Source organism: Trichosurus vulpecula, chromosome 4, assembly GCF_011100635.1.
Source record: "Trichosurus vulpecula isolate mTriVul1 chromosome 4, mTriVul1.pri, whole genome shotgun sequence".
NCBI classification, from domain to species: Eukaryota; Metazoa; Chordata; class Mammalia; order Diprotodontia; family Phalangeridae; genus Trichosurus; species Trichosurus vulpecula.
Window position 1 is genome coordinate 194,026,015 of NC_050576.1, and position 19,261 is coordinate 194,045,275.

At 39.1% G+C, this 19,261-nt stretch overlaps 1 protein-coding gene across 4 annotated transcripts in view; it reads right to left on the bottom strand.

Moving 5' to 3' along the window:
* KANSL1 (KAT8 regulatory NSL complex subunit 1) overlaps positions 1-19,261 on the bottom strand; it is a 221,565-nt gene that overhangs the window by 50,093 nt on the left and 152,211 nt on the right. For all 4 annotated transcript variants that reach the window (XM_036754315.1, XM_036754312.1, XM_036754313.1 and 1 more), the window contains one exon: positions 549-690. In XM_036754315.1, the coding sequence (XP_036610210.1) occupies positions 549-690 (142 nt within the window). The remainder of the gene's footprint in view (positions 1-548; positions 691-19,261) is intronic.

A 19,261-nucleotide genomic window follows, 5' to 3' on the forward strand; every position in this document is an offset into this window, starting at 1 on the left:
CAGCCTATCCCTTCAATACAGGTAAATTCATAAAAATACATGATAATTTACTAGTGGGCTTAAACTTATTTTTGTCAGGCTAGTCTTATAGGCATATTCAGATTAAATATAGAACAGAGAATAATGAATATGTTACTAAAGGAAGCAAGAGAGCACTTTCAGCAATAAAATAGGATTATATTAAGGTGGAATAATGAAGATCCAAATATCTTACATAGAAGGTTTCCTTTCCATGTAATGAGACAAACTAATAATACATAATATTTGACTTATTTGAGGGTAATCATTGGTTTAAATTATGCGGCCCCTTTGCATAATTGTGCTCCCTCTGTCAGCCTGGATGAACAAAATGTTCCAAACACATGTCCAAATTAATGTCTAAACCAACAGTGTTTGTGTAATATACTGAGCAATACACTAAACAAATTAAGCAGCTCTATCAGAACATCATGTTAACCAGTCTCCTTGACATAGTTAATAGCCATTTACAAGTCAAAAAGAAATGGATTTAAAGGAGAGGGAAAACACCAGACACATTTATCCCCTACCTTATTAGCTCGGATCTGTTTGTAAATATCTGTTTGTTGCCGAATTCGATACTCCAAATCAGAGACATGAGCCTGAAGCCAGTTCCAGCGGCTGACGATAGCGGCTCGGTCTACTGCCCATCTCCATTCTGACCGGTGTCGCCTAAAAAGTAGAAAACACACAAGTTCAGCAACAGCAGTAGCCATTCAAATCAAACCACTTAAATCCCAAGAGCTCATTCACAAACTGGTTTCTGAGCCAAAAAAAGCCTAGGACATATAAGGCACAGCTGAATCCTTTGACAAATGTTTTCCAAATGCTCAAGAGCTTGTCCTAGCCCTTTCTGCTGGTCCTAAATGAATTTCACTTCTAAAAAAATCGCTGTATTATCCCTCACACCTCATATTTTGTCTGAAAAACTGCTCTTAACTCAAGAGTGAATGAATGGACACATTTCAATTCTTGGCCATGGCATACATACTATTTAAAAATTTTTTTCATTAAAATTAATCTATTACCTATTTACACTTTTGTTAAACCATTAAAATACTTTTTTGGTATAAAGTTAAGTATTCAAAAATTTACTTCAACATGTCCAAATGCACTGAAGGGATGCAGAAATTCACTAAAAAGAGCATTAACTGTGTCTCCTCCTAGACAAATAACTCTGCACATAGTGACTAAAAAGTGCCAAGCAAGAGGTTAGATAAACACAGCAGAACTTAAAATGAACTAATATTGATTTATTCAGTCATTTTTGAGCTCTGGCCTTAAAAAAATTTTTGAACTGGTTACATGGTAAATAAAAGAGGAACAGCCCCTTTATTGCCTTACTCTGGGCAGCTGGTCTTCTTCTAGGAAATAGATTATCCCTCTATTAGAAAGCTAGGAGACTAAGTTGATTCTGAGATTGAAACTTAACTGCCCCATACTTAGTTCAACATTATATCCCCTCATCCTTTGTCAACTTCTTCCTTTTTTTTTTAGAGGGGGGAAGGCAGGGCAATTGGGATTAAGTGACTTGCCCATGCTCACACAGCTAGTAAGTGTGTCAAGTGTCTGAGGACAAATTTGAACACAGGTCCTCCAGGGCCAGTGCTCTACTCACTGTGCCAGCTAGCTGCCCCTACCTCTTCCTTTTTTTTTTTTTCCAAAAAGAAAAAATTTACCATAAAGTACTGTAGATTCAAATTTGCAAACTCAAGAGTTTACACTTTCATTTTAATTTCCACAATTATTACTATACATAAGCATTTATCTCATGACATGCATATCACAACAATTTAAATTCTAATCAGCCATTTTAATTTTGTCACACATGTACATAACTTCTCCTGAATGGCCCTTATTAAAGATGCAATCCTCTGAATTTACAAATGTGAAAACTAAAGCACAAAAAGAAAGGAGTCTCTTGCCACAGAGCCAAGGCACAAGCACAGGTACCTAACTCTAAATCCAATACTCTTTCCCTGATAGCCCAATTACCTCTCCCTTTCCCCAAACCTACTTAGGCTTCAATTTTGCCTATACTTTCAAATCCATATTCAGAAGTTCATCAACTTTAAAATCTTATGCTATTTCATCCTCACCCCCAAATCCCAATATAAATAAAACCCCTTTCAGATAAACCCCCCTCTTTTACTCCTTTCCCCCATATATTTTTTCTCTCCACCCCAATTCCTGCTTTTATAATAAAGGACTTCAGCGCACATACTGATTCTCCTCAAATACCCTAAACATTCAGTTCCTCAACCTACTCATGCTTCCATGAACAGCCACACACAAAGATGGTCATAGCCTTGATCTCACCATAACCCACAAATCCACTATTTCCATGTAAAAGAAGAATTCTGTAAACCCTTTATCTGACCATAATCTACTGGCTTTTTTCACCTCTCCCTCTGCCCTCCCCCGTACATTACGCTACCCTTCTCCATCCACACTGCGGTTTCCAATCCTTTGACTCAATTCTCTACTAGGCCATCTCCTCTGAACTAACCACTCTCTCCTCTTCTCCCATGTTTGACTCCTTGGTGAACCAATTCAACTCTACACTGTCCTCTTGAATCCCCAGCTTCCTCATCATATCACCAATTACACCAGGTCTTACTCCCACTATTCATTGACTTTGCTCCCACACATGCACTGATGAAAAAATGGAGAAAATCATTCAACCATTTTCTGAGTCTACTACAAACTTATGTTATATAACCTCAATTGAGTCCTTACTGCTGCTAGGCTATCCTACTATACCTCCCTATCGGCTCATTATTCCATTCTCCACAGCAGCTCTTCCAAACTTTTTCATCCCTCCTCAAACCTCCCATGGCTTCCCCTTCTCCCACTCTCTTACCCAAAAACCACGCCTCAATATTTTACAGAAAAAAATTGAGGCTCTTCATCATGATCTCCCTTCTTCCTCCTCTCCCATCACTCACATACCTTGTGACGCTATCTCCTCCTTCACCCGTCTCACATAATGAGCCTTCTTTACTCCCTATCTCCACCTTATTCTGTATCAAGGTCAACCTCTACACTTGTTCAAGAGCTGTCTCCTCAAACAGACTGCCCCCTCTGTTATCCCCACTTCTTCACTTATTTTCAAACTCTCCCCTTCTATTGGCTCATTTCCTACTACCTTACAAATATGTCCATGTTTTCCCCATCCTGAAAAAAAAGAACCCTCACTTGATCCTCCCATCCCTGCTAACTATCATCTTCTATCTTTTCTGGCCTTTGGAGTTAAAATGTTGCTCCACTTTTTCTCTCCTCTCACTTTCTTTTTAACCTATTACAATAAGGCTTCTGACCTTATTATTCCACCAAAATGGCTCTCTCCAAAGTTACTAATGATCTCTTGGTCGCCAAATCCAAATTGCATTTTTTCAATCCTCATTCTTCTTGAACTTTCTGTAGCCTTTGACACTTGATCATTCTTCTCCTCTTTTCTCTAGGTTTTCTGGACATCATTCTCTCCTTGCTTTTCTCATACCTATCTAACCTCTCCTTATCTGTCTCCTTTGCTGGATCCTCCTCCAGATCACACCCTTTAACCCCTTCAGGGTTCAGTCCTGGGCCCTCTTCTCTTCTCCCTCTATACCTGTACTGGCAATTAAGTTGGGACTTTCTTACTGTTTTAGAATGATTAATTAAGAGTCTTTGATTGAGTCTTACTAGGTGCAAAGCCCCAGGCCCAAACCCCTATCTACTAGGTGCTAAGCCTATGTGGGTATGTAGCCCTCAGGGTTCTACCTGGAGTTGCTAAGACCAGAGCCAATAGTAGGAGCCTGAATTCTGGTCTCTCAGATGATAAAGAGTGCATAAAAACAGAGAACAGACCTATTTGCTTGGGGGGCTCTCACTCTTGGAGGAATGCTAATGTGGAGACTCTGGGCTTCATCTCTACCCCACCTCAGCAGCCTGCTGAAAGGCCCTTGTGCAAAAAAAGCTACAGGTCCTACACTTCTAGGGCTTCTCAGTGAAATTCATGATGTTCAGAGTATGAATAATCTTTAATCTATTGCTAATAAATTGCATAAACTTTAATTAGTTCACCTACCACCCTACACTGGAAAACAACAATAAAAATCTCCTCTCTCCTTGAAAAAAAAAAAAAAGGGGGGGGGGGGGGAACAGCTAGGTGGCACAGTGAGTAGAGCACCGGCCCTGGAGTCAGGAGGACCTGAGTTCAAATTTGGTCTCACACACTTGACACACGTACTAGCTGTGTAACCTTGGGCAAGTCAGTTAACCCCAACTGCCCTGCCAAAAAAAAAAAAAAAAACTTTAAAAAAGGAGAGGAGAGTTAAGACCCCAGCTTGTAAACCTGGATGTTTGGACTTTGTTAAACTATGGTAACTATGCACTGAGATTTGAATCAGACAAGGTCTGTCTGTTGATCTTTGTAATTTGTTTGTATTTGCTCTGAAGTTCAGGGTGCTGGCTTTTTCTCCTGAAGGAAGTGAATGATATTTGTATGTTTGATTAAACTGAGACTGTTAACCCCTTAACGTTACTTTCCTTAGTAAAGCAGATCAAAAGAACCTATGCTTGCAGCATTCTTGTTGTTGGGCTTGTGTTGGTTTTTCACCCCCCACAGCAGCTGCTAGCCGAATTGTTACAACAATACCAGAGGTTCTCAAACTCATTTTGTCCTATCGCCCCCTTTTTAAAAAAAGAAAAAATTATTCAGTGCCCCCTCCTCACCCCTGGAAATCTACCCTCTTTAACCCTTTAATGGTTTGTTTTGAAATTTGCATCATTTCAAAAAAATACTTCTTAAATGACATCTTAAATGTAATAATTTATTGTAAATTTGTGGGGGTGGGTAGTTTCTTGCATTTAAATTTTGATGATGCAATATTGTGTCATGTAACCGTACAGTATCATATTGTAAACAAGTCATTAAACGTATATATTCTGGCTGAGGCATGCTGGACTTCCCAATAATAAGCACCATGCTCTCCTGCCAACACTTGCTTAAGACCTTTAGCGAACTTGACCACTGATCAGTTATAACATGTATTTTGTGTGTTTATTTGGAAAATAACGTAATGACTACAACTTTAACTCTGTTGCACAACAGATGAAACAGGTACAAGCGTTTTTCAAAATTTTCTTCTCTGATCTCCTTATGCTTTCACCATACTCTTATTTTTATTCAATACCGAACAATTGTACCCAAGGCTACTATCAACTCCCTGGATCATTCCAGCGCCCCCCTAGGAGGCAGTATCACACACTTTGGGAACGTCTACATACTATTTCCCTGGGTGATCTCAACAGCTCCCATGGATTTAATTACCATCCTTAGGCTGATGATTCTCAAATTGACCTATCCTGCCCCAATCCCTATGCTCACCTCCAATCTCACAACACAAACTGCCTTTCAGATATCTCAAACTAGATGTATAGTGGACATCTTAAACTCAGTATGTACAAAACAGAACCCTTCCCACTCCTCCCAAAACCCTCACTCTTACCTTCCCTATTACTGTAGAAGGTAACACTATTTTTGGAATACTCTTGTGCCATAAGAAATGGGGATGATACAGACTTCGTAACAACCTGGAAAAACCTACACAACATAATGCTGAGTGAGCGGAGCAGAGCCAGGAGAACATTGTACACAACCACAGATATATGGATTCCATGAGGACCAACCCTGACAGACTTCACTGTTCTCAGCAACACAAGGTCCAAGGAAAACTCCAAGGGACTCACGATAGAGAGTGCTATCTACATCCAGAGAAAGAACTGTGAAGTTTGAATGCAGATTGCTTGCCTTTTTTTCTTCTCTTTTGTTTTTGTGTTGGTTTTTTTTTTTGGTTCTGTTTCTTCTTTCTCATGATTCATTCCATTGGTCATAACTCTTCTCCACAACTTGACTAGTGTATAAATTAAGTCAATGTGAAGTTATACATGGTAGTTATATGAGATTCCATGCCGTCTTGGGGAGGGAGGGGGGAAGGAGGGGAGAAAATCTGGAACTCAAAATTATGTAGAACCGTGTGTTGTAAACTAAAGATAAAAAAAATTTAAATTAAAATAAAAAAAATGTATTTTTCTATGCAATTTTGTTTAATAATAATAATAAAGACCAGGATTTTTTTCCAAAAAAAAAAAAAAAAGAAGAAGAAGGTAACACTATCCTCCCAGTCCCACAGGCTCACAACCTAGGAGCCATCCTGGATTCATCATTCTCTCTTCATCCCCATATCCAAGCTGTTGCCAAGGCCTTCCGATTCCACTTTTCCAACATCTCTTGAATATGTCCCCTTTTCTCCTCCGACACTGCCACTACTCTAGTACAGACCCTATCACCTCACACCTGGGACTACTGTAATAGCTTGCTGGTGGATATGCCTGCCTCAAGTCTCTCCCCACTCCAATCCAGTGCCTTCCCATTGTCTCCAAAAGCAAATACAAAATGGTCTGTTTGGCATTCAAAGCCCTTCATTACCTAGCCCCATTCCTACCTTTCCAGTCTTTTTATACCTTACTCCCTACCACGTACTCTTAAGATTCAGACACACTTGGCCTTCTAACAAGAAGACACTCCATCTCTCAGCTCCAGGCACTTCCTCTGGCTGCCCCCCATGCCTGGCTCCAGCTTAACCAAAATCCCACCATCTACAGGAAGCCTTCACAAACCCCCCTCTTAATTCTAGTGCTTTCCTTCCTTTAATCATCTCCTATTTATCCTGTATATAGCCTGCTTTGCATATATTCACTTACATGTTGTCTCCCCCATTAGACTGTAAAATTCTTGCGAGCAAACTGTCTTTTGCCTTTTTGTAACTCCAGTACTTAGCACAATGCCTAGCACACAGCAGACACTTAACAATATGCTTACTGATTGACTGAAGTAAGCATGGCTATCACAGGGATGAGGAACTTCAATTATCCAGACATCTGCTGAGCTCTATGTCAAATCAAAGTGGCCAATCATTTCCTACATTTGTCTTGAGCATAACATTATCCTTCAAAAAGTGAGGCAATTTTTAATATTCTGGACATGATTCTCACACCAATAAGGAGAAACTGTTTGCTGAGAGGAAATGATGGAAATTTGGAAAGGGAGCAATCACTCAATATTTTGTGTTAATAAATTGTGATAGAGCATAGAAAAGACTTATGCAAATAGTCTGACCTGCATAACAGATTGTGATTTTCAATTCATTTTTCAATGTTCTATCTATTTGCATCATTACAATCTCAACTGAAAAACTACATTCTGATGTATCTTGTTTCATTTATCCCTTTAGCTAAAAATTGAATTTCCTAGTTATTAAGAGCAAACCAAAGACTGAAGCAAAATAGATTTTTGATATTTTCTGCCAAAGCACAAGATTTCTAATTAGTTACAGAGCTATTGATGGGGACTTTTTCCAGGTAAGTTCCCCATTGTCTAGCTGTTTGTATGAATCCAACATTACTAAGATCTCTCTACTACGACTTAGTACAATGCTGTCTTATAGCTATAGTCTATTTAAGTATTTTTTCCCAGGAATATTAATCAACTCATTCCAAAGAGTTCCAAGAAGGGTTAGACAGGCTACTGTGGAAGGAAAATCACCTTAGGAAGGATAGGAAGCTCTCAAAAATAAAATTCTCAGAATATAAAAAGAAAAAATCCAGATGAAGAAAAAGGAGAATTGGTGAAAGAACCAATTTTAAAATGACATAAGCAGAAGATCAAAGCCAGGGCAGGTAATGATGAGGATAAAAATATGAAAGCATGACATGGCCCCATTCTGTAAAGTGTTAAGACAGCTAAAAGTCAGAATAAGCAGGAGAGAAGGAGGGAAATGAAGAAAAATAAAATAATACAATACGACAGGAGAGGGGGAACTTTCAAAAGACAGGTAGAACTGTTCTGGGTAAATGGGATGATGATAGTTGTGATAAGGCACAGCTGTTTTGCAATTTTGCTTCTGTTTCCTCTACGAAGGAAAATAAACTGAGTGCTGAAGATAGAACTAAGATGTGTAAGGAGATAGGAGAGAACCCCTCACTGCCCTTGATTAGTTCAAGTTAGATGAACTCAAACCAAGTGTACAAACAGAACTGCAAATGTGTGTAATCAGCCACTGTGGGGACCTCTGAAAGACTCTGAAGAGTGAGAAACAAAGGACTAGAGATAATAAAAGGTGGATGCCTGGCAAAATTCCAGAATGTACTATTAAAAGGATGGCTAGGAGAGTTAGAAAATGAACTGGTGATCACAAAAGATCAGTATGACTTCAAAATGAGGTCTGCCTTACCTCATTTCCTTTTCACTAAGTTACTAAACTGGTAGGGTGAAATGCTATACACAGTCACTTAAGACATTAATTTTAGCATAACATTTAACGAGGTTTCTTATGTACTTCTTATGGACAAGCTGGAGAAATGAGAGCTAGATAACAGTATAATTAAATGTAGTATTAATATTAGCTGGTAAATGACCAAACCCTGGTCCTACACTGTACGGCCAAACAGAACATCTCTACTACCTCTCATTTTTTTGTATAATCAAATGTTCTGAGGCAAGATTGACTCAAGCAGGCCAAGTAGTTCAGGTGTTGAACTGTAATAAAAAGATCCACTCACAGACCACGTAACTATTTAACATAAGGAGGCTTAACATGTAAAGAATATTCATCAAGGATACATATAGCTTTAATTTGCTTGGGCGCAGCTCCCCTGAACCTCCTATGGTGGTACAGCTAAGCAGAAGTTATGCGTCAGCTACGAACTCCTTGAATGCTGGGCTTTTATACTTAGGTAAAGAGAAAGTCATCCTAACAGTCCAAATCTTAGTGCTCTAAGATCAATTAAGCCTCTAGGAAGGTTTCATTACTTTGTAAGGAAAAACTAACATGGCCCACATGAAAAAGATCTTAGCTGATTTTGCTCCTACCACAACCCTCAAGTTCTTAAAAACAGCTATCATGCCCAACCTAACCGTACCCCGCCTACCAAGTCTGCTTTTCTCTAGACTAAACATACCAAATTGTCCTTATGACCTACGTTCTCTCCATTTTATCTGCTCTTGCCTCCAGAACTGAACACAATACTCTAGATGTGGTACCTCTTTAGCCTGAGAAGCACTGATTCTCTTTGCTGGCTTTGACATCACACTGCTGATTCACAAACAGTCCATTAAAACGCCCTAGATATCTTTCCAGAATGATTGCCTAGCCTAGGCTCTCCAATCCTAGACTAGCAAAATTGATTATTTTGAGCTCAAATGTAAAGCTTTAAGTTGCCCCTGTTAAATTCTATCTGATCAGATTCATCTTAATGTCGAGATCTTTGGGATCCTGGTGGGACCAGTCATCCAGGGCAAGGCTGTCCAAAGTGCGGCCCACAAAGTGATTTTATGTGGCCCACCTGTGGGTTTTAGTTTTTGCAAGTGAAAAAATAATAATTTGTATGGAATGAGTATTAGATTTTTTAATTCCATCACTAATAAATAATCTCGTTAATGTTAATTTTCTTCGGTGTTTTTTTTTTAATTTCTTTATTTATTTTTAGTTTACCACACACGGTTCTACATGGTTTTGAGTTCCAGTTTTTCTCCCCTCCCACCCCCCTCCCTCCCCAAGACAGCATGGAATCTCATATAACTGTCATGTATAACTTCGCATTGAATTAATTTATGCACTAGTCAAGTCGTGGAGAAGAATTTTGACCAATGGAATGAATCATGAGAAAGAAGAGACAGAACCAAAAAAACAAAAAACAAAAAAAAACCCAAAAACAAAAACAAGAAAAGAAGCAAAAAAGGCGAGCATGTAGTGCGGCTCGATCTGTATTCAAACTTCAAAGTTCTTTCTCTGGATGAAGATAGCATTCTCCATCGTGAGTCCCCTGGAGTTGTCCTTGCCCCTTAGGTTGCTGAGAAAAGCGCAGTATGTCAGGGTTGGTCCTCACGGAATCCATATATCTGTGGCTGTGCACAACGTTCTCCTGGCTCTGCTCCGCTCACTCAGCATTATGTCGTGTAGGTTTTTCCAGGTTGTTATGAAGTCTGCATCATCCCCATTTCTTATGGCACAGTAGTATTCCATCACCTTCATATACCACAGCTTGTTCAGCCATTCCCCAATTGATGGGCATCCCTTTGATTTCCAATTCTTAGCTACCACAAAAAGAGCTGCTATAAATATTTTTGTACATATGGGTCCTTTTCCCGCTTGTGTGATTTCTTTGGGATACAACCCTAGAAGTGGTATTGCTGGGTCAAAGGGTATGAACATTTCTATAGCCCTTTGGGCATAGTTCCAAACTGCTCTCCAAAATGGCTGGATCAGCTCACAACTCCACCAGCAATGCAACAATGTTCCAATTTCCCCACATCCTTTCCAGCATTTATCATTTTCTTGTTTTGTTATTTTAGCCAATCTGACAGGAGAGATGTGGTATCTAAGAGTTGTTTTGATTTGCATTTCTCTAATCAGTAGTGATCCAGAGCATTTTAATCAGTATTACAGACGGAACATATGGCAAAGAATTTTCAATCAATCTGTGGAGTATGTTCCACCTGTCCAATGCAGACTAGGCAGTGTGCACCTACCTTTATACTGTTGTGTTGTTGCTTTGTTGTTTTGTGTTTTCGTGCTTCATGCCTTTGCCTGTCATATTGATGACGCGCATTCCTCCACTTTCTATTAGTGTACTGTATTTTTTATTCTGGGTGTGGCCCTCAAATAATTATTTTATTTTAATGCAGCCCTAAGATAACCTAAGGTTGGGACAGCCCTGATCTAAGGAATTAACTACTGCTCCAAGTTCTGTTCTCATCTGCAAATCTGATGAGCATACCATCTGAATACAGGAGTCTAGAGACTCTACGACAAATTGAAGCAGTAACTAAATCCATCTACAATTAGGTCCTAATGTGTGCTCATGCAGATTCAAATTCACACTATTTGAAGCTAAGATTATATAAAACAGCCCCATGGAAATACGTAGCGCAAATTTAAAAATTATGACTCAGAGGAAATGATTATTCGCACTACCTGGACCTAGCTATAATTAATTCCAAAGCCATCTTATTATATAATCTAGACTATCTCTTTTCATCTTTTCCTCAAGAATAGTCTGAGATGATTTATCAAATTCCAACAGTGACTTAAGGGACTACTAACATTCAATCAGTAATTATTAAATGCCTGCTATGTACCAGACACTATGTGTGGTGATGGGGATAGAAAGAAAAAAGTCCAACACTCCTTAACCTAAAGAAGCTTACGTTTTTCTATCAGGGACAACACCTAGTCTTGGTAAGGCAAAATATTTTGACCTGTGGTGCAGAGTAATGGCTCTGGAGTCAGAGAATCTGGAATCAAATCTCATCTTTAAGAAACTCAGTTTGCTCAACTGTGTAATGTAAGATTTGGGAGTAAATGATTTCTTTTTGGAGCTCTTTTGACATTTGAGTTAGTCTATTTTTTAAGGTGTTATTTTCCTCAGTATTTTTTTGGGTCTCCTTTAGCAAGTCATTGACTTGTTTTTCTTGCATCTCTCTCATTTCTCTTCCCAATTTTTCCTCTACTTCTCTTACTTGCTTTTCCAAATCCTTTTTGAGCTCTTCCATGACCTGAGACCAAATCATATTTTTCTTGGAGGATTTTGCTGTAGGTTCTTTGACTTTGTTGATTTCTTCTGGCTGTATGTTTTGATCTTCTTTGTCACCAAAAAAAGATTCTGGAGTCTGAGTCTGCATCCTTTTTTGCTGCCTGCCCATGTTCCCACCCAATTACTTGACCTTGGAGTTTTTTGTCAGGGTATGACTGCTTGTAGAGTACAGAGTACTTTGTCCCAAAGCTTGAGGGGCTGTGCTGTTGTTTTCAGAGCTAGTTCTGCCACACCAGTGCTCCTCCTCCCCCAAGAACAGCCAACCTGGACCGAGACTCAGATCAAAGCAGGCTCTGCACTCCTGCTCAGATCCGCCACTTAATTCCTCCCACCAGGTAGGCCTGGGGCCAGAAGCAAATGCAGCTTTAGTTCTGTAAGCAGCCTCAGAGCTGCACCACTTCCACACCCCTGGGGTGGTAGCTTACCTCAAACTCCTTTCACTCTGTCCCCACAGTTTTTCCCACTAACCTTCTCTGTTCTCTTCCGGCTCTCCCAGCTCTGGGTGATAGACCCTTCCCCGCAACCATCCAGGCTTTCCTGGACTGGAACCCTGCTTCCCTCTGTTATTTCATGGGTTCTGCAGCTCTAGAATTTGTTCAGAGCCATTTTTATAGGTTTTGGAGGGACCGGGGGGGGGGGGGGTAGCTCATGCAAGTCCCTGCCTTCTAGCCACCATCTTGGCTCCGACCCCCAGAAGCAAATGATTTCTAAGTAGCTTGTCTATCTTCTAAGTCTATGACCCTATGTTTTGGCCCTACCTATCCTTTGTTCTTATCAACTCTGTGATATCTTCTTCCCAACAACAAGGATACATGTCAGATTACACCCAGTTTTCTTTCCCTTCTCTATTCCAAATTGTAGGAGAGATTAATCACTTCCCTTCAAAGATTCTACCATTCCCACCCTAACAATCCTCCCAACTCTTAAATTCTGTGATTCTATGGCTTCAATGTTTAAATCAGAATATTTCCCCTGCTTCTTTAAAAGCCAAAAATGCACTTCTTGTGTGACATGGAATCTGCACGATGATAGCTAAAATGCTTCCCCTTTTCATTTTCTATAATGATAAATAAAAATATTTCATGACAGAAAGATCCAAAGTTAAAAAGGCTTCAAATTGCTTAAATGTTAAAAAGAACTGCAAACATTTCTATTCCTTTTGCATCGGATTAAGCAGTAGTTTAATGCAACTTTCCTAGCTTCAGTAGAAAGAGGTCTATTAAAACAGGTATTTTTCTAAACAGCTCCTCAGAATCTAGTCTCTTGACGATACTTTTGGAGACTGGCTAAAAAACTAACTACTTGGAGGGCAACACCAATGGATTTCATGCAGTCCTTAATTCACAAACAGATTGTGTTCTAAAATATTATTTGGGAACTTGGGACAAATTCTATAGCTGCAACATTAAACATGCTGATTGGGTCCCTAGGTTGCCCCCACAAAATCTATTTACCCACAATGTTGCTGAAATATCACATGCTAAGAATGAGAAAATAATCACTTCATGCTATTGCAATACTAGCATTTAAAGAAAAATTGAAGAAAATATTTTGAATGCAGCAGCTGAAGGAAAAGTAGGTTAATTACTGGATGATGAAGCATATGAGAACAATGAGGGGTAGCTGGCAGTGAACCTCTAGGTATTTTCTATGGCTTTTAAAAAGCTCAGTACTTATTATTTATTATGTCAAAAAGAATTCTCAGAGTAACGAGAGATATCAAAGGTCATCTAGTTAAACCACACATGAAAATCATCTCTGACAATGGGGGAGGCAGTGAGTAGTATAGCCAACTTCATCAAATTTGACCATCAATAATGAGCTCCTGCCATGTACCAGGCACCAGGAATACCACTCACAGAATTTAGCCAAATTGCTTTCCTCATACTAAAGGACAACATACACATACATACACATACACACACACACACACACACACATACATACACACACACATACACTAGAGTCTTCACATACTCTGCTTCCCAAATCTTCAATCCACTCAATTACAAGCTATTCCTCCTTTAATCCCTTCAAGATTGAAAACTAATCATGCCCTAGATCTTCATGTTCCTAAACTCTGAAATTCCTTTATCTGAACCCAGTCTTTTATTATTCTTTCATTTCCCACATCTTTGTTGTTGTTGCTGTTCCACGGACCACAGCACACCCAAGCCCTTCTCTCCTCCACTATTGCTTAACATCTGTCCAAGTTCACGTTTGTTGTTTCCATGATATTAATCCTCTGCGCTCTGGATGATCTCGCCCTCTAGCAAAGTATTGCACTAGGTGCTCACTTCCTCATTTCCCAGGGACCTGAGAGGCAAAATCATGTCTGTGACATGGTCACAATGCCCGTTCCTTGTACTGTTTCCTGTTCCCATAACAGAACTCTAGTTCTGTACCCCTTAGAGTAATCACAAACCCCAAGACTTAGGACAACAGTGTTCCCACAGGACCCATGAGAACTCAAGTAACTCAAGCCTTAAAAATTATGATGTTGCAGTCCAGCCCACTTTGGAGTATAGCATTGCCTGTACTCCAACATGTTAAGCCCTCCTTCTCAGGAGGGAGGTTTCTTTGCATGCAAGTAATTTTCCTTACTCTGAAATTAACTATACCACTGCTTTGTGTCCTGACACACCTGCTTCTAGCCTGCTCTGTTTGGCTCCAGCCATTCGCAGGTGAGAGACCAGCCCAGGACTACATAAAAAATTCTGTTGACAGCCTTTTGTACTAACCAATCAGGCATGGCCAAACCCTAACTCCTTTTTTGACCCTTCTCTTTTCCCTCTCCCATCCAACAATTCATTTTTAAACAGTACATTATTTTCCCTTTTTTTCTCTCCCACTAACTTTTTTTATTAGTAGTTTTCATTTGCTATGCCTCATTCAAAAATGTTTTCCTTGACTTTTTCCTCATTACTTCTCTCCTCTTCCCATTTACATTTTCTGATTCTCATTCCCTTACTTGTCCCTTCTTTATTCTCTGAGCGTCTTTCACGGGGTTTAAAACTTTTGAAGTACAAGATCTGAGCTTGCTCCTTTATCCAATATGTTACTGCCCTCCCATGATCTTGCCTCATTCATTTTTTTTTCTTTCTATACCTAACTCTTTGAAATATCCACTCCTGAGGGAAGCATTGTCAGATGGGAACAGCCTTGCTTATTAGGAGTTATTCTGTGCCCCAAATCTTATAGCTTAAGCCTGAATTACAAAGTCTTTTCCCATGCTTTCTCTTGTGTTTAGTTTAGTTTCCATTCCTAAAACCAGAGCATCCCTTCTCTGGCTCTCAGGGATTGACTGACCTTAGGAACTTGAATCCTTTCTCATAGGAGAGACTAACTGCTCTCAAAGGTGTAATTCTATGAGAAGGCAGTCTCCAAATGTTGCGTCTTTTCCCTGACCAGACCATCATAAAATCTATTTCTCATCAAAGGATGATATTTCCTTCCATATGGGCAGTGAGATCCCTTATGGGGTGAGATCACCCTCCCTTCCTTTACAGTCCTCTGTACTCCAAGTTTCTTCCCTCTATCACCTCTACTCCCATCTAGTACAATACCATCTTCTTTCTGAAAGAAAATAAAAATCATCCTTTCACTGTTGGACTTAAAAGGGCAGCATCACTCATTAGCCTCTGTCTTCTAGCTCCCCTCTCCATTTCTAAAAAATGTTTTTGATATCATAAACTTAGACCAAACTCCAAATATGATCATTTACATAGACACTGAACAGGAAAAAAAATTATATAGAAGGCCAAAGATCTTTTACATACAGTTTAGTTTTTTTAAATATGGAAATTCAACATGTTAGTTCAAAAGCTAGAATGCTTGTCTTTGTCACCTGCCCAACTTTGTTCTTTCAACTGAAAAAGATTGCTTCAATGACCCGTTTCTTTCTTTTCTTTCCCCATTTTCCTTTAATGCAATCTTCTCTGCTTTCCCTGGTGAAGGGATTCACCCAAAAGGGGTGGGGGTGGGGGTGGGGGGGTGCAGCACCAAAGAGTGCCCAGAGAGTAGTCCATGGTGCCATTTGCTTCTTCTCAAATCTTTAATTTTCCCAAAGTTTTTAGTCGGCATCTAAGTGGCTCAGTACCTGAGGTCAGTACCTCCACTCTTATCCTGACTTGCTAACTTACTAATAGTGTTACCTTAAGTAATCACCTTCTGTCAAATGAGGATAAACATAATAAATCTGCCTCCTAGAGTAGTTGTGAGGATAAAATGAGATAATATTTCTAAACAACTTTAAGGTAAAACCTTATATAAATATGCTAGCTATTATTATTAACCTCTTAGGTCCTTTTTATCCTTTACTCTCTAAGTTGATCTTTCTTTTTCTTTTATATATTGTGGCAGAAGACCTTTGAAATAGTTCACTCTGGTTTCTCATAAAGAAGTGATTGGCCTGTGGTACTAGGATTTGTATCACAGGAATGGCTTTCCTGGTCAACTTAAGTTTCCTGCATTGGTGGCTTGATGGAATTCTCAATGTCATGAAGGTCAATATACCTCTCCCTGAAAGTGTACTAAACATTAATAGAAATGAGAGGAGTCTCATCTACTTCAATCAATACTATAACTTACTGATCTATTTTAGATTGAGTTAACTTTTGTTAAGTATTTTATGGCCCAGCAATATATCACTGCATTCCAATTCAGAGGCTGAACCACTATAATGGCCTAGAACATTTGGCATCAGTCATCAAGACTAGATGAGAACAACCTCATGACTGATTTCATGTTTTAAGTGGGAATTCTGCTAAATCTGAGGAACTCTACCTTCTCATAGGCTAAGTTTGCTTTAGTTCAGGGACACAGAGGATGCCATGCCAATGGTTTAAGCTCTAGTCCCCAAGACCAGGCAAGGTGGAGCAGTGTGGATAAGGTGGTGGATAGAGTGCCAGACCTGGAGTCAAGAAGATTCGTTTTCTTACATTCAAATCTGGCTTCAGGCACTTAGTAGCTATGTGACCCTGAAATTGCTTCAATTTCCTCTTCTGTAAAATGAGCTGGAGAAGGAAATGGCAAACCACTCCAGTATCTTTGCCAACACCCCATATACAACTAATCAAATGAGGAACAAGAATGAACCATTTATATACTAACCACTGTGCAAATATTATTTTATCTTATCCTCACAACAACTCTACGAGATAAGAATATTGTCCCCATTTTACAGTTGAGAAAACTGAGGCCAACAAAGGTAAAGTGATTTGCCCAAGTTCGCACAGTAAATGTGTGAAGTGAGTTTTAAACTCAGGTCCAGCCCTCTATCCATAGTTATCACTAGCAGCCTTTTGAACAGCTAGTTCAAGATCCCCAAGAAGCAGAGTTGGAGACATGAGACTGCGGGTCAGGACAGGGGTTAGCACTGGACAAAGAGACATAAAAATCATCATTACCAAGATGATAACTAAATCCATGGGAGCTGATCACAAAGTGATGTCATCTAGCACTAAGCGATAATACAAAGTGAGAAACAGGCCAAGAACATACTCTTGGGAGACACTCATGGTTAGTGAGAATGAAATGGATGAAGAGGAAACTGAGGAGAGAAAGGAAAGACAGGGAGAACCAGGAGAGCAGTGTCACAAGAACCTAAAGGAAAGGAGAAGGTGGTGACAGATAGTGTCAAAAGCTATACAAGTCAAGAAAAATGAGTATTGAAAAAAGGTTGAGATGTTACAATTAATATATTTTTGATAACTTTTGAGGAAAGCAGTTTCAGCTGAAAGATGAGGTAGGAAACCAAACTGTAAAGAGTTTTTTAGAGAGTAGGGTAAGAGGAAGTGGAAACACTGATAAGAGACAGCTTTCTCAAGGAGTTTAGCCACAAAACAGGGATGAACAAATCAAGTGAAGGCCATTTTAAGGATAGAGGAGAAATGAGAATGTTTGTAGATAGTAGAGAACCAGCCAATAGACAGAGAAAGATTTAAGATTAGTGATAGAGTATCAGTGGCAGAGGGGGCAATCTGCTTGAAAAGATGGGATAGAACAGACCGATCAACTACATTGTGATTTATATCTAACCTTTATAGATGTTAACTGTAGTTAAAGCAAAATCCAAGGTAGTCCAAGAAAGAGAGGGACAGGAGCACAGCTTTAAGTCTAGTACTCTTCTCATTTAATCATCTAATCAATTGTGAGCTTGTAAACTATAAAAATTATTCTCTTCCTTAATATACAAAATTAAATAATAGTGCTTTTTAAACACCGTCAGAAATGATGCCACTTGCAATTTAATTTTCTCTTGATTAAATAAAAGTAGTGATTTTAGCCACATAAGGCAAGTTAGGTTTTACATTAAATCATTATCTTAATCAATACAACTTATCATCTCAAAGAGTAAAATTCAGTTTAGCTAAATTCTGCTTCCACCCCACTCCAAGACCTGAGACAGAGGATAAAATTGAGACATCAGTTGCTGTAGACAGATCACATAAAAGGGCAGAAAAACACACTACTTAGTAGTACAATAGTCTCTTAAGAGATTGCTAATGTTGTAGAGATTTGATTTTTTGAGACGTAAATGTATTAAAGCTAGTTTTAGCTGGCTAACCTTTAACTTTAAAACAACAATCTACAAAGTTTTGACCACTGACCTTTCTCTCCCTCTCTCCCCACTTTTGTTTTTACATAATGATTTCTGTAAATACTCTTTCCACCAGGCTTTGAAACAAAGATGGAAGCAAGGAATGGGAGGGTAAATCTGGCAAAAATCAAACAATATAAGCACTATTTCACAGACATAGTCTCTGACAATTGTTAGACACAGAGGTGCCTACAGCTCATGTTCTAACCAAAAAAATAATATGTATAAATAAAAGTATATATAGAATATATACTAAGGAAATGAAGAAAATATGGGGGGACGGGACATAGAGGAGGTATTCTTAACCTGGGTCTACAGAGCCCTTGCTTTTGGGGAATCCATAAACTTGAATAGGATAAAAAAGTTACATCTTTATTTCAAAATAATTGGTTTCCTTTCAGTCCTACATATTTTGTTCATTTAAAAATTCTGAGAAAGGGTCTCTAGGTTTCATCAGATGGCCAAAAAGGTCTATGACCCACCCCTCAACCCCACCCCTTTCCATTTAAGAATTCCTGCAAGAGGCTAGGGAGATGAGAAAAGGCTTCATATAGGAAGCTAGGGATCCAGAGAGTGCATACCCTCTATGGAGAACAAAGGCACAGAGATGTGAGAGATAAGTTCAGTTTGACTGCAAGGTGGAGGACCACTGTCACAACATCCTCAACTAGTCTTCCCGCCTTCCTATCTCTTCCCACTACATTTCATCCTCCACAAAAATGCCAGGGATTTTTCCTAAAGTGTGCCTGACCATATCCTGCCCTGCTCAATAAACTCCTCTTTTTAATATTTAAAGCCTTTCTCTAGTACCTCTAAGCTACCTTCCAGCCAAAACTCTCTCACATCCTCTTAAGATTAAAGCAAACTGATCTTGCTGTTCACTATAATAGAGACTTCCAACTCAAATAGAAATAGATCCACATATTGACTTAGAAAATTACAAATTAACATTATTTATGGTGTGCTGTATTTTTATTTATCTTGTTAAACATTTCCTAATTACAT